General features: G+C 44.5%; 2 protein-coding genes across 3 annotated transcripts in view; one reads left to right on the plus strand and one right to left on the minus strand.

Annotated features, from left to right (window-relative positions):
• Positions 1–7,263, minus strand: part of TOX (thymocyte selection associated high mobility group box) — a 299,411-nt gene extending 292,148 nt beyond the window's left edge. For both annotated transcript variants that reach the window (XM_027576497.2, XM_027576487.2), the window contains exon 1: positions 6,859–7,263. In XM_027576497.2, the coding sequence (XP_027432298.1) occupies positions 6,859–6,960 (102 nt within the window). In that variant the 5' untranslated portion in view covers positions 6,961–7,263. The remainder of the gene's footprint in view (positions 1–6,858) is intronic.
• Positions 7,264–21,409: 14,146 nt separating this feature from the next.
• Positions 21,410–23,610, plus strand: LOC113925854 (fas-activated serine/threonine kinase-like). Its single transcript, XM_027600511.2, is given in 7 exon segments — positions 21,410–21,451; positions 21,514–21,791; positions 22,050–22,291; positions 22,462–22,604; positions 22,606–23,202; positions 23,204–23,270; positions 23,273–23,610. Coding segments are annotated over 7 exon segments (1,707 nt in total).
• Positions 23,611–24,767: the final 1,157 nt, after the last annotated feature.

Raw genomic sequence — 24,767 nt, forward strand, 5'->3', positions numbered from 1 at the left:
TTATGGAAGAACAGCTATAATTAACAGTCTGTTGGCACTTCCATTATAAACCACATTTCTAAGTAGTTTATAACTCAACTGTTTTTAATGAGAAATTGCTCTTTGGGATGAAACTTGGCATGCATGGTTTAAAACAAAAAATTCTCAAATTCATTAGGGCAGATGTAAGCTGTATTGTCTTGGCGCTCCAGCTTCCAAACGGACAGTCCACTTAACACGATTCAGTACCGACTGCGGGTCCCATCAACCACTGGAGACCACAGGCTATCTGACTCTGAGAAGTGCAAAGATCAATTGAAAAATATATCAATAACACCAAAATGGAAGTAAAGGAAAGGCAAGAAAGTATCTCTAGCATTGGTAAAAGTAAATATTCCCATATTTGAATTTTGCTTAAATTCAGTTTAAACAAACAAGGTGGCATTCAAGTCTTTAGATGCTTCACATGGAAGCTTCTTGCAGGCAAGAACTATAGTTTGGGCCACAGTATTTATTAACTATGGTTCACTACAGTCTTGTTTTCTCCTAAGGTGTACATTTTAGACTCTTGGATTTGGTTGTATAAAATGTAAGTTTTATCTTTTTTTTTTAAAGATTTTATTTGTTTATTTGACAGAGGGAGACACAGCGAGAGAGGGAACACAAGCAGGGGGAGAGGCAGAGGGAGAAGCAGACTTCCCGCTGAGCAGGGAGCCCGATGCGGGGCTCGATCCCAGGACGCTGGGATCATGACCTGAGCCAAAGGCAGACACCTAAATGACTGAGCCACCCAGGCGCCCCTACAATGTAAGTTTTATCTTAAACAATTGATAATATTTTAAAAATGTAATTGTTAACAGCATTCGATCAAGTCATGATCATTACATTTCATTTTTATTGAGATACAAGATAAATATTCTGCGTTAAGACTTCCCGGGAACCTGGAGATTCACGTTCAGAGAGCTAAAATGTAAGATAAGTTATCTAAATTGATCAGTTAAATAAGTTGTGTGTGCCCTACTCTTCCCATTGTAGTTCTCCATGTACATTCTGATGAGAACACTTAAGCCTGTTAACCCATTTACTTTCTGTAAGCATAACTCACCTAACTTACTGCAGGCCAACTAAAGATCGGGAGACCACAGTCCCACTTTCATACTATTTTTACAACCTAAATCAAGATTTCCCACTGAAAGGGATGTTCCAAGAGCTGTTTCCAAACTCTAAATACACTGTGCTTAAAAGGTGGGGGGAAGGAGGAAACTAGTAGAGCTTAGAAATGGCCACCGTAGTTATTTCCCCTCATAGCATCCTATCTATGGTTTCTTGGTCTATCATTGCACGACCTTATGTCATTCACTCAGACGGGGAAATGGAGAAAAAGAGAAGAGCCTAATTTGGGATTTTAAAAAGTGGATATGAACCCGAAGACTGGCAGATTCCAATTTCCTTAACCAGACAATAAGGTCAGGTACTGGAGGAAGAATGGATATGTCAACATGATGATAGTAACAGTGATGACAAGCAGGAAAGGGAGCATGCTCTCCAAGATAACCACAATGCTGAGTCACATTCCTGAGGAGAGGGAGGAGAGTTCACATTAGAAGGTATAGACCTCCCAGGTTCAATTTAAGATTGGGGCGGAGAGAAGCCAGGGTGCCAGGCTCTTCCGGGATTGGAGGTGTTTGGGAAGGGGGGAGGCGGGAGGGGTGAGAGGCAGGAGGCATACAGATAGACCTACTGCTGAGGGCAGGTTTCGAATCAGGACAGGAAGGATCACCAGCGGTTGAGAAATGTCTCCAGGGTCTTTTCAACTTTCTAGTATCCTAGCAAAATGTTGGAAAACACTAGAATAAATCATCCTTTGTAGCTAAATAAGATTTTCCTCCACTTCTCTACTGCCATCCCTCTCTTGAAATGAGCCCATCACAAAAAAGTATGGCCACAAAAATAGTTCCACATAACGAAACCAATATTTGAGACCCAGTTTTGATCCCAAGAAAGCCACTGTTAAACCTGGAACTTTCCCTTTTTCTTCCAGGTTCAAGTGCCCTATTTCTTTCCTGTTCTTACATCCCTTGCAATCACATCATTTAAAAAAGATCTACAATAAGCAGCATATTAAGATAGTATTTAAATATCAGTGTAGTTTCCCTAACTAAGCAAAATATTAAAACTCTCCTTAATATCATTATTCAGTAACTTTAAATATATATGATAAACTGTGAGCATACTAAACCACATAAGCTGTGTTAAAAATAGCATTTGAGCTCTCCAAAACCCATAACTACAATTTTCTCATAGACACTTAAAATTGGAAATTGTGACAGTGAAATATCCCACAAAGTCAAGATAGCTACATTTGAGGTTTTTGTATGATATCTGATTTAGTGGCCAAAACCATAGGATTGCTTGTTTTATGCTCTTTCTTACCTACCAAAACTTTATTTAAAGCACATTTTAAGGACCTCAAAACTTAAGAAATATCCAGCCAATAAAACTCTCAGGGGAGTTTTAATCACACTAATGATGTCCCAAGTATCAACTATGAATTTACTAAAGTCCTAGAAGTTACAGAGGTGGATAAGAGAACTAATCAAGCATGATGCTCTAAATTGCTTATAACCCTCCCCTTCCTCCTCCTCCTTCACCCATCCTCCTCCTTTTTCTTACATTTATTAAAGTAGGAATAATGACTCCACCTTAAGGTCCTGTATTTTAGATGTGATGAGTTTTGTCACATTAAAGTCCAAGACATAATGCTCTAACTAAATACGAAAATAAGCTCAAAGGAGATTTAGCAGAGACAATAATGAATCTTGTTTTTCTCAAAAGTTATTGAGTGTTTAATGTTAGCCCTGACATTTCAACACTGAGTTCATCACAAATAGGTCCTTCTTCCTATGTTTATATGAAAAGATTATACACTGTCCTTCCTCATTTCAATGACAAAAGCCCAACATCCCAAATGGCCATTATTCTTTATCTGTGTATAACTAGTATTAAGCATGGGTCTGTCTTGGACTTCCCTGTGTCTAAACCAAGCAAAGAAAGATTCAGGACCTGATTCCACAAAAGCAACCACTGAGAACAGTGAAGACCATTATTTCCTCACCCACTGCTGGCAGAGGTCAGTATCCCTGTGATTAGCCATGTCATAACATCATTGTATTACTGCTCCTCATGTGGGCAGATACTGAGCAATAACTGAACACATCACATCATTGTAAAAATGAAAAAGTGCCACTTCTTTGTCCCAATTTAGCATAAAATCAGTGAAAACAACCTTTACAAATGACACTGCACTAAGAAACTGAAAGGAACTGTTATTACTACGTAGGTATAGATTTAAACTGATGCTCTGACACCTTCAACTAGAACAAAAAATAGGACTATATTTTACTACTGCACTCCAGTTGTGAGCTCCTTTAACGCAATTTCAATTAAGGGATACAATGTTACTTAAAATAGTCTTAATTAGATGGAACTGACTATGGTACCATCTCTCAATGTCTGAAATGTAGCCATGCTTTAAGTTCCAAGAGGTGAACACTGTTACTTTCAGCCTGCATGTTTCTGTCCAGTCTAAGAGCTACGCTGCTCTTTCAAAGGCTGACCTATATACAGCAACATGCCATCCGTTCTCCTGTTTGTGTAAGAGATGCCTCGCACCGTTGCCATAACCAACATCATCCGCATTGTTCTCACTTTTCTCCCGCAATGGGCTGTGTGAAAATGGAGGCCAGTTTGCATAGTGATGTGTTCATAACGTAATGTGCTCTTACAATAGAGCAATAGTAGATTAAACTGTTTCCAGAAAAATTCCTCCTCTGGAGTTTATTGACTGAAAAATGTAAGTAGCGTTTTGGCAATCTATAGAGCAGCAGCGGGAAAGTGTCAGCAGGGTAACACAACCTCCTTTTAGTTTAGAAAAGCTTCGGGAAGAGGATATTCATTTTGTGGATTAGGGTCTCTTCTAACATTGAAAATAGATCAGTGGGAAAACTATAGGTACAACTGCATGGTTCTGAAGCACATAAAGATACTGGTTCCACTGGGATTTAGCACACCAACTTGAACTACAAAAGTGTTGACAGATTTAAAATAAAGATAATTATTAATTTATGATCTTATCAACCTATTAAAAACAAATAACCTGACAAAGTGACTGTTTCTTGTAATAAACCACATACTCATTACACCTCTGAAAGACGCAAGATTTACTTTGCTGTCTTGGCTCTTTTAGGGAAGTCTGATCCAACTTGTTTTTACTAAATGTAGATGCAGATTTCTTATTTCACCTCTTCCAAACTTCTGCCCATCTTCCATATCCCTGCAAATCCACTTGAGTCAATGCAAAAATGAATGCTAGTTGACTACATTCTAAGCAACTAAAATAGTGAAACTGGATAGAAATTGTGTACCAGTGGTGATCATGACGGAGTAGAAAAAACTAGTGTCTGGGTTTTCTGGGGCCTACCAAACCTACTCAGTATATTTAATATAATGGGGGGATCAGTGACAAATATATTTGATAGACTGCTATACAGAGAAAAGCAGGGGAAGGCGTTCTTCGAGAGGCATTTCCATGAAGTCTCTTCCTACTATTAGAAGTATATCATGACTTTGCATCTTTAAAAATCCATTATTCCCTGGATAAGTTAAATAGAAGACTTGCAACTAGTCTATAGAAAGGGTGGCTAATTTGCATTTAAAAAGAACAGTTTGCTCCTCATACACGGGGGGACTTAAAAGGAACTTCAATGAGCTAGTAAAGAAATTCTGAAGACTTTCTAAATTAATTTATTCAATTCACAGCACAACCCACGAAAATTATTTAAAGCACTTAATTGGAAAATGATTTAATATATTGAAGTAATTCTTGATTTTCCAAAGCATTTAGCTTTTAAATTAAATCTGACCCTACTATCACAAGAATGACAAGTGAAATGTGTATCCAAGTCATTACCTTCTTTTTGGAGCCTAAAATCACCGATAAATCTAATAAGATTTGTCCAGTTTCACTGCCAAAATGGTTCTGACTTTTTGGTACTGGTTACTACCCTGGAAGATGTGTTTACTATCCATGATAGGTCTGCTACTTTATTATTTTTGTTAGTATTAGTGCTATGAGCGAAACAGAATGTTACACACACAAAATACTTGCTTATAAAGGCAAAACAGATTTTAAAATAAAAGAACTATGCTACTAACAAATAATGAAACTTCATCACACAAACTTCTCTTGCCAAAGTTACCCGAGCTTTTCAACCTGTTCGGAGCTAAAGAGCTCCCGGTGCGATAAAAAGCCTTCCTGCCTTGCACAAGTCTATATATCCTTCGTTTCAAACTCGCCTATCCATCATAGGCATACAGCACATCCCTTTTACTGAGCCTTACACTGTACACAACATCAGTGAGCTTCTGCACGGAGTGATATCTGTGGTTCACTTAACTCACAGTTGTGTGTGTGTGTGTGTGTGTGTGTGTGTGTGTGTGTGTGTGTGTGCGTGTTTGTGTCCCGACTGACCAAGACTAAGCTGCGAGGGGGTGGCGTGGTGGGGAGTCCGGGGGCTGAGGATGCAGCGCGCTAAATACCTCTGTATCACGTAAAAAAAAAAAAAAAAAAAAAAAAAAACGCTGCTTGATGATGCCTCGCCACCAGGCAAATATTAGGAGTCCCAACGATTTATCCAGTGGAATTTACCGGGGGGCCGACAAGGAATTGCTTGCAGGGGATAAAGTATCAGGCAGGTTGAGCGGCAGCTGGGCGTCTAAACCCCTCGCCCAGCGTCTCAGAGAACTCATTCCTCCCCGCCGACGTTCACCAGGCGGGACCGCGTACACACGTCCAATAAGCCCGAGGCGAGAACAAGCCGTGCCCTGCGGCTGCTCTCGGAGGCCGGTCCCCGCGCGTCCTCCCTCCCGGGGCCGAGGGTTGAAGAAGCACCCTCCCTTCGCACCCCCTGACTATTCTATCTATGGGACAAGCGGAGCTCAGCAGTAGCCCCGGCCGGCTCCCCCCGGCCCCAACCCCCGTCCCGGGCCACCCGCCTGATCAGCCGCGCCCGAGTCCTGCGCGGCCTTGGCACCTGGGGTCACCGGGCTGTGGGTACAGCCCGGCCTGGGACCCTGCTCCAAGCCCCCGTGCGGAGTGCTGGAGCTTCGGACGTAAACTCGACGCGCTCGCCCGGCTTCTAACAAACTTGCAATTACCGCCCCCCCAGCCAAGCGGGAGTTGTCCCCCAAACCCCGCTACCCCGCTGCACCCTGGCCCGCAGACCGGCGTCCGAACACCGGGCTCGGCCGCCCGAAAGGGTTTGGGAAAACAAAAGACTTGTGGAGCAATTGTCCCAGCGGGGGGCGGAGGCGTCTCCCTGGTCCCTGCACCCCGACTCCCGGCTGCTCCCCTGGCAACTAATCCCGGTCAGGGAAGCGGTGCCACAAGTCCCCGCAGCCCATGAGAGGGCGGGAGGGAGAAGGGGAAACTAGAAAATAAACTGACTTCTCTTACTCTCTGCCTCCGTTCCCGGACCCCAGACACACCCCCAAAGTATTCCGTGGTTTTCTCTTATTTTTTTTTTAAACGCCCCCCGGCAAACCTAGTCAGGGAACCTTAGTCGCGGACAGCAGGAAGGAAAGAATCCGATCAAATCGTGTCACTTTCCGCACAATCGCGGTGTTTAGCAAACCCCCGGTGCTGCTGCACAGTATTTACTACCCAAGCGCACGCAGGGCTGTAGCGGGCTGCGAGCCGAGCGCGCCCGGGACCGGCCTCCGCCAACCGGCCCCGGTAGCCGAGCCGGCCCGCCGCCGCCGCCGCCCCCCTCCCGGGATCAAGCAGCAAGAACACGGTGGAAACAAAAGCAGAGCGTTCACCTTGTTGCAATAGTAGGGGTCCAGGCAGGGAGAAGGTCCCAGACAGGGAGCGTCGGGCGCAGCGGCGGGCTGGGCTGGAGGTGGATAAAATCTTACGTCCATTTCACTCTCACATCAAGCAACTCCTTTTCTTTTCCTTTTTTTAAAAAAAGTGTTCAGCAAAACAAGCTTAGACGGAACAGAGAGAGGTGTCTGGACTCAGGAGTAAAAGAAACACCTTCCTTCCCTCACATCCGTTTGCGGTTTGTTTAAGAAGAAGAGGAGAAAAAAAAAAAAAGAAAAAAAAAGAGGGGGGAAAAGCGCTCAACTCTCCCCCAAGCCGCGGCGCGCACCCGTCGGCGCCGAGCGCGCAGCCTGCTCCGCCGCCGCCTCCCGGCCCCGCCGCCACCGCCGCCGCCGCCGCCGCCGCCGGGCAGGTAACTTCATGCGCTCATTGTCCCCCCGCCCGCCCCCCCATCCCCGCCTCCCGCGCCCCTCGCCGCCCGGCACACGCGCTCGCGCTCGGGCTCTAGGTCCTGGGCGTTTTATTAGAGTCTCTGAGTTGCTCTGCTTTTAGTTTATTTTCTCCACCTTGGAGGCCTGGGATGGGGGGAGGAATGAAGAGGGGGACAGGGCGGGAGTGGGGGGTGAACGCCCCGGGCCGGGCGGGGTAGGGTGCGCGGCAGGACGCGGGGCTGCTCGCAGCCCAATGGCTGCAAGCTCGGGGCTGGGGGCTGGGGGCCGGGGACCGGGGGCCGGGGGCCGGAGGAGGGAGAAGCGGAGAAAGAGGAGGAGAGCGCGGCCGGGACCGGGCCGGGGCGGCGGGACCCCGCGGAGCCTCTGCTGTGCCGGAGCCGCGCTCCCCCCGGCCAGAGCGTCGCACACAAAGGGGCTGCGGAGCCCCACCACCGGCGGCCCCGGGGCACGGCGGGGAGCGCGCAGCAAGGGGGCGCTGTGGCGCACCCCGCCCCGCAGCCCCGCCCCCGGGCCCGCCCCGGCCCCACCCCGCTCCCACCGCCCCCTCCGCGGCGGTCCCCACCTCTTTCTCTGCGTCCTCCACCCCCCCTTTCGTGGCTCTCCCCCCTCGCATCTCTGCGTCCCCACCCCTACTCCCAGCCCCTGGTGGAGGCGGCTAGTCCACGCAGCGCCGGTCCTGGGGACCGGGAACCCGCAGGGAGCGTGAATCATCTGTGCGCTGTAGTGGGCTACTGGGCTAGGGACCCGAAGGGGTGGCAGGGTGTGGAGGGGCTTAAGAGTCTACCCCCTTCTGTCACTCTCGTCCGCCCCCAGCCCTCACCTCCCAATGATCTGTGACCCACTGGAGGGTTCGCAAAGCTAAGGCAGCCCTAGAGACTCTAAAAAGACCACAGGGGTAAATCAAAGTGTAAATAGGGAAACAATCATCAACACACAAGATCAGGCTAGAGGGAAAACACGTGGGCTTGCTAGTTGCCCCGATGGGATTGTCTTTTTGTCATTGGAAGCCCAGTGATGCTCTTGGAGAGGCACGGAAGACCTGGAATCAGCCTCCCCATTTCTCTTGTCGCTAAGTGGGAGGAAGTCACTAATCATGTTTTCCCGCCTTACCTCTGAAACTCAGAAACTTGCAACTTCGTTTTTTTCCAGATGGCTGGGAAAAAAAAAATCCGCGTATTTTGGCTGTAGTCCAACAGATTTATCCCTGAGGCTCTGTCCTAGGTGGGAAGTCCAGGCAGGAGTGGGTGATATTTACCTTCCCAGTAGGAAGTAGTCGCACGCAGTAGGGCCCAAGACCCTGCAAAGGAGCCTGGAAGTACTTCATCCTTTCCACTTGTTTCTGGTGCTAAGGAGGATACTAATAACATTCTGCCACCCCACGCCACTGTACAGTGCATGTTGATTGCCAACTGCTCTGTACAACTTTCTCACAGCTATGTTGTTTCCTCTGCAATTGAGAGCACCTGTCAGGTACAATCAGAGAGATCTGGAAGAAAATCTGTGAAGAAAGTAAAAGAAATGATAACATCATTGAGTGTCTATATGTGGCTTTTTAGGAACCTTTTACTAAGCATTGCTTTGTACTCCTTGCATCCTTTTTCTCTTAAACCATTGTTTTCTTTCTTCCCTTCATCATTTTTATAAGTTGCAAAAATCCAGCGCTTTCCTTATCTCAAGATTGACACAGTGGAAATTGTGTAGGGAAAGAGGGCAGTAAGAAAAAAAGAATTCCTCTCCACTGGATTCAGAAGAAACTCCATATTTACAGGCCCTTTGAGGCATAAGATAAAATAAAAAATAGAAAATGCTTTCCCTCTTAATAAAGGTCTTTATAATAAAATTTAAATGTTTTGTGTTTTGTATTGTCAGTGTTCAAAATTAAGTTGTAGATGCTAAAATACGCTTATAGGTATTTCCACAATTAAAAAACCTTTTGGATTTAACTTAAATATTTCCAAACTTAAATTTCTATCAATTCAGCATTTATTACCAATGTATTACATCATTTCAAAATTCAATTCTGAAAACTTCCTTAGAATCTGTAGTTGATGTCTGTTTGATGGCCCTATGAAGATGAAAAGTTTCATTATCAACATTTTGACACCTAGGGAAGACAATGATGTCTATACTTTGTTCCCTAGACCTACAACTTTGCTCTGTCTTGAGGAGAAACCCAAATGCATGGGAACTATGTGTCCCTCTACTTAATTTGGACCTGGTTTCTTCTGTGTGCAATCAGTAGAGTCAAAGTGGCATGTTTGTGCATGGTGTGGTGTGAGGGGTGGGAATGTGAGCTTTTGATTAAAAAAGCTCTTGACTCGAATCACTCATACATGGGAGAGTAGACCATGAAGGTCAACTTCATGGGTGGGGGGAGGGGGGTGCGTGGGGATAAAAATGGAGTTAATGATCAATCATGCCTTCCTGATGAACTCTCCATAAAAATCCCTGAAGTTCAAGATTCAGAAAGCTTCAGGGTTAGTGACCACATGGATGTCATGGAGAGTGGCTCTCTTGGAGAGAGCACTGAAGCTCCATGCTTTTTCCCACATACCTTACCCTATGCTTCCTTTCCATCCGGATGTTCATCTGTATCCATTATCATATCCTTTTATAATAAATGGGTAAACAGTAAGTAAACTGTTTTCCTTGAGTCTTGTGAGTCACTCTACTAAAGTCATCAAACCCAAGGAGGGGGTCATGGGAACTTCTGATTGATAGCTGATTGGTCAGAAGCACAGTTAAAACCCTGGGCTTTCAATTGGCATCTCAAGTGGTTTTCCTGTTCTTGGGGCAGTGCCAGCAGTCTTGTGGGGTTGAGCCCTTAGCCTATGGGATCTGATGCTATCTCCAGGGAGATACTGTCAGAATTGAGTTAGATTGTAGGACACCCAGCTGGTGTGACAGAATTGCTTGAGTTTTTTCCTAGCTCAGGTGGGAATGTGAGCTGTTAGTTCAAAAAAAAAGCTCTTAACCTCAATCACTCATACATGAAGAGTAGACCGTGAAGATCATCTCAGTGTGATCTGAAAAAAATATTCTCCTTATGATGTTCCACCCAAGGCCCATCACATATGAAAGGGGAGCAGTTCTCCCAAGAAAAACTTGGGGGAAGATGAATAGCTAAACCAATGAGTAAATCTTGTTAATTTGGGAGATAAAAATAGTAGAGAGGCATTATATTATTTTTCATTTTATAGGACATTCAACTTTACATCATGGCTAAGTTTACTAATTTATTTGTCCATCCATTCACTTGTATATTACTCAACAAAGACATATAAGCAGAGTAAAGCTCTATGCTATATATTATGTAAAGCTGACATGTAAGAACAAATTACTTAAAATAGTTTCTGTTTTAGATGTGTTCTAGTCTTCTAGAGCAGTATTTCCAACTTTGGTCAGTGGAGTTACCCTAGACGCTTTGAAAAATACTCATGCCTGGGCTTCTCCCCGACAGATTCTGTTTCAATCCATTTAGGGTAGGATCTGGGCATAGGAGTTTTTAAAAGCTGTCCAGTGGTTTATCACTTGCAAGAAAGATTGAGAACCAGTGGTCTAGGAGGAAAGATAAACATGGACACAAAGGGAACATTAAAAGTACAAAATTTTCGTGTGAGCGAATTTCCTGGCTGGGTTGTTATTTTGTGTTGCCTCTCACAGGGGGACATAGAGCGTCACCACTCCAGGTCCCCATCATCTGCACTACCTTTACAGAGACTTAGTGTGGCAATTGACTCAGTTATTCCAACGAAACAGGAATGAATTGCTGTCGAGACCCAAATTACAATTTGGTCGTCTAAACTAGGAACTCTCATTACCAAAAAATGTGTGTCCATGAACAAAACATCTCCTTACTAGTGCTGATGTAAAAGAGTTGACAGCTATCCTTTCTGAAATGCATACTATGTCCTGGACCTAGTCATAATTTCTTTACATTTCATTTCACTTTCTTATTTAATTTTACAAGTTACATTGGAAACCCTAACCACTAATTACAAACCACACTTAGCATCTCATTTTGGTCCCTCAACACTACCCATCTTCATTTTAATTATAGTTTCATAATTGTTGTGTTTTCAAATTTGCACTTGTTTCCATTGACCACATTTTATGTTTACCGATTCTTTGTACTGTGGACGTAAGTCCTAAACCTTGTAGTAATGTCTCCAAACTACACACAGAATGTTCTGCATTAGGGAAAATATCCTCTACACAGTCAATCCTATCCATGACTTATAAGAGTCTTATAAAAAAATCATTCAACAACAACAATAAAATGGCACTTCTTGAGGGGTATTTTTGGTTAGCTTTTGGAGTTAATTTTCTTTAAGGGTTAATAGCCCTCTCTATATTGACAATGGGGATGAAAGATCTTATAGAAGGATTTATTCTGAAATGCCAAATATTGAAACTAAAATCAAAACATGCTATATTTTATAACAAAATTAATATCAGTCCTTCACTGGCCTCCTCTTCTTTAAGGGTGAGCTTTCCAGTAATAGCTGATACCTCAGCGTCTCTTGTAGAAGGAAACCTCATTCTTTTAAAATACCATTCATTTGAACACCTCGTATGGGCCACCTTGTATTATAAGCCATTTTGTTATGCATGTGTTTACAGGTTTACCTTCCTAACAAGATTATGGCTGAAATAGGTATGTCTTTTTTTTCCTTACTGCCTAATCAACGCTGAATCCTACCCGTCTTCAAGACTCTAGAAACATCATCAATGGCTTTGATAGGAACGTTTACATTTTCTCAATTTACCAGTTAGAATTTACTGCTGTCCAGAGGTTTGGTTTTTTTTTTAATAGTTTTCTAAAGTAATTTAAATGTAAAATAGAATGATATGCAATCCATAATATAATGCAGTGGGAGAACAGAGAGTACTGAAGTTTATTTCCTGGGGAGACTAGTGAGAAATGACTAGATTGTAAGTCTTTCAACCAGAAAATAAAGGATTTCAGAATGATGAGGAAAGTTTGAAGGAAATGATATAGGGTCCACAGATACCTCACATGGTACTAAATGACTCATAAAATGCAGTATTTTTTTACATAATATGGGAAGGGGGCCAAAACCTGCACATCTTACCATTGAGTGTGGGACAGCACTGTGATCTTTAACAATATACAACATTTGTGGCATAATAGTCATAATGGGACTCTTCAGCTATTTTACACAGCAATAATCCAGTCCTCTCTCATCAGGATAAACTGTGAGGACAAATCCTTTCAAAAGCAGAATTAGTTCCTTGGAAAAGAGCGAGGCCACAATTATCCCTTAAGTAGGAGCAGCTGCAACAGGGGATCGGCCTGGAGCGTGGCCGTGAAGTGTTTCTCCCAAGCAATTAAAGGGATTTTTTTAATGCAAACTAATATTCTATAAAAAGTCACTGGGAAGGTGAGTAGGTGTGGAACTGCTGAGATGAAAGGAACAGTCCTTTCGCTTTACCTGAGTTAATATTCCTGCTCTAGTAAATGCTATTTTGGTGAAAATGGACAATCGAGGCTCACCCGTTCCCATGAAGTGGGGCCCGAAAGGGACCCGGAGTAATACAAAGGAAAGATAATTCTGGCTTACTTGTACACTCGGTCTTATCTTGAACTCTGTCCATAGCTGTGTTTTGTTATTGTTGGTTTTCAAAAAGACATGATGAGTCAACAGGAACACTTCAATTTAAACTGGGAAGGTATCACTTGGGTGGAAACATAAACATAACCCACAGGACTGAGGCCAGTCAGTACCTCGTCTAGAGTGAGACAAAAAGGGATGAGAACTTAGTTTTTTTTTACCACAGAGATGATTAAAGGATTGGGAAAATAAGACCTTTAAGAAAGATTAAAGGACCTGACTGGAGGGGGCATATTCAGAGGGGGCAATGTAATATCCTCAAATTGTGTATCTCAAGAGTTCTTTGACAAACAACGAGAGAACACCTCCACTGAAGAAACAACCTAAGAAATTCGATGTAATACTAGAGCATTGAGGATTTAGTCACACAGGGAAAGAATTTTCCCCCAGGGATCTTGAATGTACTGCCAAAGGAGCGTGTGGGCTCTCCATAGGACTGGGTGTAACATCTCTGCCCCCAATAAAAGTTTGTCAGGTCACATGACCCAAGCACCCAAGGATACCCCTCTTCTTGAGAAATACACCTTCCTTCTAATATGATCCAGTGGGCAGAGGGTTCAAACTTAGCTCTAATTATCTAAAGGGTTTCTTGTGCTCACAAATTTTGGATAGCATAAAATGAAGTTCATCCAGACAGAGACCCAAGACATCTCTTGCTTTAGAGTCGAAAAATGCTTTCTTTTACATTAGATTTGTCCCTGTATATTTTCAAGAACTTTGGTAACAAAGAAAAACAGCAAACACCTGATCTTGTGGGCAAATTTAAGACATGTTATAAAACCGGGAATTGAAATGTTTAAATTAAATATTGAAACTTGGAGTTAACTAGGAGTTAAACTATTGAATACATTTTTAGAATGTTACTTTCGTAAAAGGATACTCTCACGTGGTAAGGATGGCCTTATAGGACCATCTTAGAGCCAAAGATGAAAGAAAAGGAATCCTCCCTGCTTGATAATAGTGTGTTTTAATGTGTAGCCTTCAATTCACTAATTCAAAAATCATACATTTCGAAGACAGCAAGAGACTCTTCAGCTCCCACTCAGGCTGATGGTTGCTACTGACTCCCCACTCGTCCCATGAAATCTTCCAGGGCTGATTAGGTAAGTGATTTTGTACCCTCGCCCTGCACAATTTCCAGTACAGTTCCTGATCTCTGCCCTGATTAGGTACTCACTGCTTCCTTCCACTACAAATCCACTTATGCTTGACCTTCACGTAATGCAATTACTTGACTATCCATGGATTGCTTTAATGTTTCCATTTTGTTCCTAATGGTGCTCCAATATGTCTGTCTGTATGAATGTGTTTGATGCTGATGAGAAGTTCCTAGAAAGAAGAGATGGAATCTCTCTGAATAGAACTGATGGCCCCAAATATCATCATTTCCTTAAACAGTGCTCTTTGCAAGAAGACAACTTAACTTAGCTATTTCCTCTTTGTCTCCGAAGGAGTTAACTTAGGAAGCTACTGGAAAAAATTCAAGATATCATAATATGTAAACACTTCCACTCCACTGTGACAGGTTGGGAAGAGTTACAATAGTATTGCATTCTCTATGGTGCCTCAGCTGTATAATTAGGGTCTAACGCCATTTTTAATTAAGGACACCATTATTAAGGGCCCTCTATATGTTGGGTGTCTTACATAACAATATATGTTGGTGGTTGTTGCTCCTCTGCTCCCCACTCCCTTGGATGCTTTACTCATTTGTGTTTTCTGTGTGGCCTCTAAGCACTTATAACCTCTAGAAGAGAAATTTACCAGAGAATGAATGGAGAGAATAGCATTTAATCGGAGCGAAGAGGATTAACAAAGTCAAAGAGGCTTTTAAAGACAAAGAAAAGTTTGGGAACAACCAGAACAAGCGATTGGTATTTGGGGCGGTTTTTGAGGTGCCAGGGTGGGGGTAGGGGAAGGACGGTGGGACAGTGAGGAGACCCAGAGGGTGAGTTTAGATCACCAAAACTGTTTGTCTGAGAGCTGGAACTTTATCTTGAAGATACTGAGGCGTCTTGAACCCAGAGGGTGAGTTTAGATCACCAAAACTGTTTGTCTGAGAGCTGGAACTTTATCTTGAAGATACTGAGGCGTCTTGAAGGGTCTTCATATAGGACTTGACCCCAAACCCTTTGTGTTGTAATATTTTATGGACAATGAGATTTTCATGTAGTGTTTCCATTACAGTAAGGTTTTCATAAGTAACCAGAGGAGTTTGTTACCAAAGGAGAAACCAGTTCCTCCTTTGTCTGAGTTATTAATCTGCCATTTTAGTAGCTATAGCTTATAAATATGCCCAGGAAAATATTAAACTGGACAGTGTGATCATCTGTGATCTACCTCTCTCTCCAGCCTCGTGTTTCCTCAACTTCAGAATATCTCACCTCTTTTCATACATTTGTCACTAGTATATCTTCTTTGATGGAGAGCCTGCTAAAAGCTTTGCCTTTGTAAGATCAGGTTGTTTGTCCACTTATTGCTGAGTATATTCTGAATGTAAGTCCTTTATCAGAGTCTATAAAAAAAAAGTAATAAGTAAGTTTAGAAAGGTTGCAGGATACCAGATCAGTATGAAATAAATTCTATTTCTTTATGCAAGCAACAAACAATTGGACATTTTTAAATAAAGATTTTATTATTTGAGAGAGACAGAGCACGGATGTGTGAGGGGCAAAAGTAGAGGGACAGCAGACTCCCTGATGAGCAGGGAGCCCAACTCAGGGCTCAGTCCCAGGAGCCTGAGATCATAACCTGAGCCAAAGTCAGACACCTAACTGACTGAGCCACCCAAGTACCCCAACAGTGGGACATTTTAAAAAATTATTTATAATAACATCAAAAATATGAAATTCGTAGGCATAAATCCCACAAAATATATAAAACCTATGCACTAAAAATTCCAAAAACAATGCTGAGTGAAATTAAAGCAGACCTAAAGAAATGGAGAGCTATACCAAATTCATAGTATGAAGGCTTTAATATCATTAAGATATTGTCTGCTCAAAATAATCTATAGATTCAATGAAATCCCAATAAAAGTTTTAGGCTTTTTTTTTTTATTGAAAATAAGAAGCTTACTTTAACATTTTTATGGAAATACAAAGGACCAAAACAAATTTGGAAAAGAATAAAGTTGGAAAAAATTTGTACAACTTGCTTTAAGACTTCCAGTAAAGCTACAGTAATGAAGACCACATGATATTGGCATAAGGATAGGCATATAAATCAACTGAACAAAAGAGAAGTCTGAAATAGACCCATAAATACATAGTTAATTGATTTTCAACAAAAGTGACAAGGTAATTCAATGGGAAAATGATTGTTTTTCAACAAATTCTGTTGGAACAATTAGATACCCTAATGAAAAAATAAACTCTTACTTCACACCATATACAAAAGCTAACTCTAAACAGAGCATAGACTTAAATTTAAGAGCTAAAACTATAAAAACAATACAAGAAAATATAGGATAAAATCACGACTTGGATTACACAAAGCTTCTTTAGGACACAAAATGCAATTTGATAAATTGAATTTTAGAAAAATTAAAACCTTGCTTTTCAGAAGTCATTGTTAATGAAATGAAAATGTATTCCACACGCTGGGAGAAAATGACAAATTACTTGTAACCCTTATGTTTTTAATATTCCTCTGCCTTTGTTCCTGCTGTTTCTTCTACCCAGCATCCCCTTCCCCTTGGTATCTATCATCTGCACGCAGAGGTTCTATTCTCTTTTAGATTCAGATCAGGCATTGGATCGTTATTCCCTTCAGGACAACCTTGCAGACTCTCCAACTGGCACATTCCAGGCTGGTCAAAACATCTATCACATTCTACCTTCCTGGTCAATTTACATGTCTGTTTTCTATAATAAATAATTAGCTCCTTGAGGTCAAAGACAATATTTGTTATGCTTTGTTAGGTTCTTGGCCAACTTTTCCATGCCCTGAACCCTTTTCCCCCAACAAAACAACTTTTGACATTGCCCCCCCATCCAGATATGGCTCTATCACCTCCCACCCTATTAATACTAAACTTCTTAAAATGATTCCCGATCTCTTCTTCTTCACCCTCCCATTTATTCTTCATCCCACAGCAATCTGGATTTCTGTTTCTGAAATATTTTCTATTGAAACTGTCCTTTCTAAGACTCCCATTGAATGTATACCAGACCCTTTCACTGGGCACACTTTATTTCTCACATTACTTGACTTTCTTGGAGCTTTATAAATTGGTTCCTTGTTAGACTGTGAAGTCTTTAAGTGAAGGGATCCTGCCTTATATTTGTCTTTGTAGATAGACAGCTGGGGAGCTTCTACATGAAGAGAACAAAGAGGTAAAGAGAACAGCATGACAAGAAACAGAGAAATAAGAGAAACCAAGGGAACACGGAGTCCTAGATTCCAAGGAGGAATGTTCTCCAGGAGGGAATGGTAGACATTTATCTGTTTCCTCATTCAATCAATCATCCACACAACAGATACCACACTTGAGAGTGCTTACTCATTGCCAGACACAGTGCTGGGTTCCAAGTCCACAAAAGCTTTTCTATACCCTCTCCTGGATGATTATCTCCTTCCATAGCTCCAACTACAACTTATTTTCTAATCCCTGTCAAATCTATGTCCCTTTTCTTCTGACTCCCAGGTGCCTATTTCTAACCGTCTACCAGCTATATCTGGCTGTATTTCTCCAGTCACTGGAACTCATAATATACACATTAATGTCGGGGCACCTGGGTGGTTGGGTCAGTTAAGTGTCTGCTTGCAGCTCAGATCATGATCCTAGGGTCCTAGGATTGAGCCCTGAGTCAGAGTCCGGCTCCCTGCTCCCCAGCTCCCTCTGCCCCTCCCCCCTACTCATGCTCTCCCTCTCAAATAAATAAATAAAATCGTAAATAGTACACACATAAATCTTGATAAATGCAATACACATATAAATAGTTTTCTCCTGGAATGCATATCTCATTTAATAGTTACACTCAATCGCATAGTTAACAATAGGTCTCATCCTTTGTCATTTCTTACCCGGACTATTGCTTTTATCAAGTCTCTTACTGATTCTCCTTACCTACAGTTCGGCATCTACACACCCACCATGACTGTCAACCTAGCAGATACTTGGGAGCACACCACTGCCCCACTTAAATGCCTCCAAGAGCTTTTCTGTTACCCAAACACATCAAACCATTTGCTCTCCAGCAATTAGCTGCTTGTGCTTGTCTTAATTTCAAGCATTTGCACCTACTGTTCCCTCAGTCTAGAAAGAACATGCTCACTACCACATATTCACATGATAGCTCCTATTACCTTCAAGACTCAAATCAAATATTCCTTCAGTCAAGCTGTGCTAAGCCCTCCTCCTCCACCAAGGCACAATGTGTAGCCCTTCATTACTGTGCTGTAATGATGATTTGTTCATAAGCTCTTCTCCCATTCTAGATTATATCTCAATCACCCTTGTACTTCTAACATCTGCTTTAAAGACAAGCACAAAAAGCTCGTTTTGAAAGGGCAAGTTTTTTTTCTGATTTTGATGTAACCAGCTTCTATTAGGTGTTATTTGGGAATAGTGTCATATATTTTATAGTGAATACAGTAGTTTAAAAAAAGATTTAGCCACTTCCTTAAGCAGTGGTTTATCTCTCCCTCAGAGAAAACCAGAATGAGTTTTTTAATAAAATGATTGAAAAGGTACACTGAATCTTCAATTTAATTATTTCAATTCCTGCAAAAAAAAAGGTCTTTCAGAGAGGCTGCCTCTTGGTAAAATGTGATAAAGTTCCAACACATTCTTAAAAATTGTAAATTAATTTATAAATTTCCATTCAAAGTTTAATCTGCTATTTTCACATAAGAAAACTCATAATGTTGCTTCCTATTGATTCAGTATCTTTGCATCTAGAGTTTAAGCCAATATTTCATCTCTTTCTAGAAGCTTCCAGAGGCACTTGGTGCATATCAGTGAAATGTTGCCCATTTTTATTGCTTTGGGAGTTAAGTAAGGACTCCACACCCAGCATTCCAGATCTTTAATATATTAAATTCTAGTCTTAATTCTCTCAGGGTCTGTGTATCTACTGGAGCAGATCAGTTCATGTTCTTTTAGCATGCCCTGTCTTTTTCTAGCTTCTACAAGGCCCAGCCCTGCCTTCCACTTCCTCCTGCCACCATCACTACCCTCTCTCTCTTCCTGAAACTCCTCCCGGTCCTTCCTACCCGATCTGGGCTTTCCCCATTCTCCTTCCCTGAACAATCATTGGTGATTCTTTCATTCTTTCATGGGACTTCTTACATTTCACCCTGTGCTACGGTTATATACGTGTGTGTGTTTGATCCTATTATTCTCTCTTCTCAACAAGCTGTTGGGACAGTCCTCCCATGTCCTGTTCATTTCTGAGGCTCTGCAATGCCAAGCACAACTTCTGAAACGTAACAAGTACTCAGTAATTATTTGTTTAGTTGAATTGAGTTCAAATAAATTTAAACAGCTTTCTCTTAACTGTGTGTTGACAAAATAATTCTAACAAGTTCATAATCACAGGAAGCGGTAGAGCCAGGATTTGAACACGGCAGTTTACAGCACTTTAAATCCCAGGACTTTGTTGCCTCTCCGATAAACAGAATATGCACTGCAAGATTATTGGTCCAGCTATATAGTTTAGCTCTAACCACTAAAACCTAAAAATTGTCCTAATAAGACTGAATGTTTTCTGCTTAACAGTGTGTGGAAAAAAAAAAAAGATTTTATTCTTTCTGTGACATAAGTTTCAAATGGAAGCATATGGGAGCATATGCCTTTTAAAGAATATTCCTTTAATACATTTATTATGACCTCATCATCTGTTGTCTATCTGAATTTTTTTTCAGGATCTGTAAGATACGGATGTAGAGACACAGAGAGGTAATGACATTTACTGTATACTATTGGATAGTGCATCCCTGACTTGAAGACCTAGACTCCTGAGCACTCATCAATGGCTCCAAGGTGGCAAAGGTGGGTTTAAAGCCAAGGATGTGGGGTTTGTAATAGACCTGCCTTAGAACTCAGTGGTTTATTCTGGATCTTTGGGCTTCGAGAAGCTGGAAGAAGTAAGGGAGCTGCAAAACATCTTTTTCATCTCAGTGTTGGGAATTGAAAATCCAAAAAGGGAGTCTGAACACTAACACTAACTTAATCTGTCCCCACACAAAGTAACTGCTTGTTCTAATTGAAAGCAGTGTTGTATTAAATTTTAGAACCCAAGGAAGAACTGGCTGAAGCAATGAGATGGCACTGAATGTCCTTCTGCATTTGGGGATACATTTGAATTCTTTTTCTTTCATGGCTGGGCTCTTTCTGGGGAACAGGAGTGGGAGAAAGTCTCTTTCTGCAATGTCCTTTAACAGCTGTGTCAAAATTCTCCTGAGCTGCCTGCAATTCTTCTGTCTTTGCAGTTGAGTTGACTCTTCCCATGTGAGTTTCAAGGCCCTGGGCATTTCCCCACCATCTTCTTGGATGAAACTTCTTTGTCACTGCAGCAGCCCCTCTGTTAAGAATATCTCAAGTAGGTATTCTACTTTACAGGCAGTGTAAAATTTCCTTTCTAAAATATTTTGAGAATGTGAGGTTCTGGCAGGATATAGAGGCTACAAATCAGATTAAATAATTCCCACTGCCAAGTGATCAGACAGAAAAAGAATTGTACAGAAAGGAAAACTCCCGACCTCGTTGGCCGTTGCCTTTGTTGGCTGCCTTCTGAGGGGTCCAGTTCCAATGGTCATAAAGTGCTAGCTCTGTGGCTATTTGGAGGGATGTTGGCCTCCCGTTCCAGGCCAAGAAAGATCACACCAACACAACTTCAGCAAGTAAGTGTGCCCTTATATTTGGTCTATGAGCACCAAAGAATATGTAGATCTAAGGTTTCATTTATCTGGATAATTAAATAAGCCTGGAAGAATATATTAAAGAAAATTTCTTTTTACCCCCTCTTTTTTAGATGACACTATTTGGCTTTGCTCTCCTTACCTTGAAACTACCCCAATGCAAGCAACAATTTCTGCCAAGGAAGTAGAAAAAAAAAAATGCTTCTATACTCTTGGCTAGTGTGTGCTTGCTGGTAGGGGAGACCACAGTGTGGGGATTACAAACCCTTGTTCTAGGACGGGAGCCACGTCTGTGCTTGTCAAGGGCTGAGCCGTGATCAGCGTCCGCACAGCGGTCCGGGAGTTGCTAGGAAGATGGCGCGCTCGGTGGCCGGCCGAGGAGGAGGGCGCGGGGGTGGGGGAGCCCGGCTCTCGGCCCGAGACCGACTGAGGGAGTGACCTGCGCGGGGCCTGGGGAGCCATGTAGGGGTGGCGCCTACGGGGCGGGCTGCAGGAGGGCGGCGGGAGTTGGTGTTGGCGACCGTGACCACGGTCTCCTGGCGTTGCCGGGCCCGGGTGGGTGTGGGGGTCCCTGACACCACCGACTCCGCGCCATGGCAAAGCTGCGCGCTCGGGCTCCACGGGCGCCCTGCGAGGTGCGCGCTGCTTTCTCGTTTCACGGGCAGAGAGACGAAGCCACTTGTCCAAGGTCATACAGCTGGTGGGTGGGAGGGCCCAGCATGGAACCCAGGACCGCCAGGCTGCCGAGCTCACGTTCCACCCTCCTGGCCGCTGCCACCTCCTGCGGGAGGGGGAGGTGGTCGGGAGGGCGTATCGACCGGGCAAGCGGGGCTCCAGGCTGGGCACGACCACTGGCCCGATTCGTGACCTCGGGCTTAACCTCTTTTCCTCTCGGGGCCTTGGTTTCTCCAGCTGTGAAATCGAGGTAGCGCCAGCCCTGCCTACCCCCTCAAAGGCGCATACCGAGCCTCAGAGGTGATACGTAGTGCATGTGGACTTGCTTTGTAAATATCACTGTGCTGAGGACCCGGAAGGTGCTGTCTCAAAGGATGGAAGGAGGCGAGAGAGGGGCGGGGTGGGGAAGAAGACCAGAGCAGTCACAAGGAAAGGTGAGCACGAGTGGGTTGCTCTGAGCCCAGGGCCCTGTGAATGGGGAGTGAGGTCGGGAGTAGATAGCCGGTTTTTCTCCCCTTTGGAGAAAAACTTCACCTCCTTTTCTGGGCTGGCGCTCAGGGTTTCCATCACCCAACTCCATGCTTCGAGTCCTGCTCTCTGCCCAGGCCTCCGCTGCTCGGCTGTCTGGCCTGCTGCCGCTCCCGCCAGTACAGCCCTGCTATCTGGGGCCCAGCAAGTGGGGGGACCGGCCTCCTGGAGGAGGCCTCCATGCAGGCCCTGTGCAAGGGCCACAGCAGCTTCTGGAACAGGCGAGGAGCCCTGGGGAGCTGCTGCGTTGGCTGGGCCAGAACCCAACCGAGGTGCGTGCCCATCACTACCCTGTGGCACTTCGTCATCTGGGCCAGCTCTTGGGGTCTCAGCCACGGCCCCCTCCCATGGGGCAGGCCACACTACAGGACTTGAGTCAGCTCATCATCCGAAACTGCCCCTCCTTTGATTCACAACATCCACGTGTGTCTGCACCTTGCAGTCTTACTTGGCTTCCCATCAGATGGGCCCCTGATTTGTGCGCTGGAGCAGGAGAGAAGGTTCTACCTCCCTCCGAAGCCACCTCCCACTCTGCCCCCTGGCCTGCGCAGTGGGCAAAGATTGGAAGCTGCTCTGAGCTGCCTTCCGTTTCCTGAGGCGTCTGCCGCAGCACCTCATCTGCAGCCTGGCAGAGACCAGGCCAGGGGAACTGACTCCCCACGTGATGGTGCTCCTGGCCCCGCACCTGGCCCGGCACTTGTTGCGGGAGCCCCAGCTTCTGGAAGCCATTGCCCACTTCCTGGTCGTCCAGGAAGCCCAGCTCAGCAGCAAGGTGGTACAGAAGTTGGTCCTGCCCTTTGGGCGGCTGAACTACTTGCCCCTGGAACAGCAGTTTATGCCCTGCCTTGAGAGTATCCTGGCCCGGGAAGCACGGCTGGCTCCCCTGGCTACTGTCAACATCTTGATGTCACTGTGCCAGCTTCAGTGCCTGACCTTCAGAGCCCTGCACTTTGTCTTTTCCCCAAGTTTCATCAGCCACATCAGCGGCACCCCTCATGCCCTGATTGTGCGGCGCTACCTCTCCCTGCTAGACACGGCTGTGGAGCTGGAGCTTCCAGGATACCGGGGTCCCCGCCTTCCCCGAAGGCAGCAAGTGCCCATCTTCCCCCAGCCACTCATCACTCATAGAGGATCCTTGCAGCGTGCCCGCTGCAAGTACAGTCATAAGGATATAGTGGCGGAAGGGGCTGCGCCAGCTGCTAGGGGAGGAGAAGTACCGACAGAACCTGACTGTGCCTCCAGGCTACTGCACAGCTCTGGTGCCGTGCTTCCCGTGAGGACCCAGGACCCCTTCCTACCCTACCCTCCCAGGTCCTGTCCCCAGGGCCAGGCTGCCTCTCAGTCCACCACCCACAACCCTGCCCAGAGGGTGGTGCTGATGCTGCGGGAATGTTGGCATTTCTGCCAGGATGGCCGAGTGCTGCTGGGCTCCCGGGCCCTACGGGAGTGGCACCTGGGCCCGCTGGGCTACCAGCTCCTGCCACTACCCTTCGAGGAACTGGAGTCACAGAGAAGCCTGCCCCAGCTCAAGAGCTACCTGAGGCAGAAGCTCCAGGCCTTGGGCCTCCACTGGGGGCCGGAAAGGGGATGAGGGGGTGCACATGGGGCTCAGAATGACCCCCCCAATGGGGGGGTGGACAGCTTGCACTTTGGCTCTCTATATTTTGGTTTCCCATTAAAGTCCCTCCCCCCCAAAAAAAAAAACAAACCCTTGTTCTAGGATCTTCTATCTTGGGTCTACATACAAGTTGTGCTATCTGCCAGACTTTGGGGAGTGGATCCATCTTTTTTTTTTTTTTTAAGATTTTATTTATTTATTTGACAGAGAGAGAGAGAGACAACGAGAGAAGGAACACAGCAGGGGGAGTGGGAGAGGGAGAAGAAGGCTTCCCGCAGAGCAGGGAGCCCAATGCAGGGCTCGATCCCAGGATGCTGGGATCATGACCTGAGCCAAAGGCCAGGTCTGAGCCACCCAGGTGCCCCTTTATGAGAGTTTCTTGTGTCATGCTACTTCCTTCCAGATTCTCTCTCTCTCTCTTTTAAAGATTTTATTTATTTATTTGACAGAGAGAGACAACGAGAGAGGGAACACAGCAGGGGGAGTGGGAGAGGGAGAAGCAGGCTCCCCACTGAGCAGGGAGCCCGATGCGGGGCTCGATCCCAGGATGCTGGGATCATGACCTGAGCTTAAGGCAGACGCTTAACGACTAAGCCACCCAGGCGCCCCTGGATCCATATTTTGATGCTCAGTTTCCCTATCTGTATGACAAAGATGCTAATAAGAAGACAAAATATGCTTTCTGGTAGGCAGATTGACAAAGACTGTAAGATAATACTTCTCGTATGTATCGCGTCCTTAGCGTAGGCACAGGTTTAAATTCCTTATATGTATTATCCCACTTGATTTCTTACCCCATGAAGCAGGCTCTTTTATTAATCCCAGTTCATCAGAGAAGAACTTGGGACACAGAAAGGTAAAGGCACCACGTAGGGAAGTCCCAGAGTAAGAAAGTGCTAGCCAGGATTCCAGCTCAGGCACAGCACCTCTGCATATGCACCCTCCTTTACTCTGCGAACTGCTTTCTCATAGGCATGGCCAAATGTGACTCAGGGTGCCTCCATAGCACATGGACATGTGTTCACTTAATACACTGAATGCTCCTGAGCTGTACCGACAAGACCCAGGGAGTCGTTCAGAATTGGTTAGAGCCCCAAGTTCATCACTTGCGTGGGGTGGAGGTGGAGCCC

The sequence above is a fragment of the Zalophus californianus genome, chromosome 4, assembly GCF_009762305.2.
Source record: "Zalophus californianus isolate mZalCal1 chromosome 4, mZalCal1.pri.v2, whole genome shotgun sequence".
In the NCBI taxonomy this organism is placed as follows: domain Eukaryota; kingdom Metazoa; phylum Chordata; class Mammalia; order Carnivora; family Otariidae; genus Zalophus; species Zalophus californianus.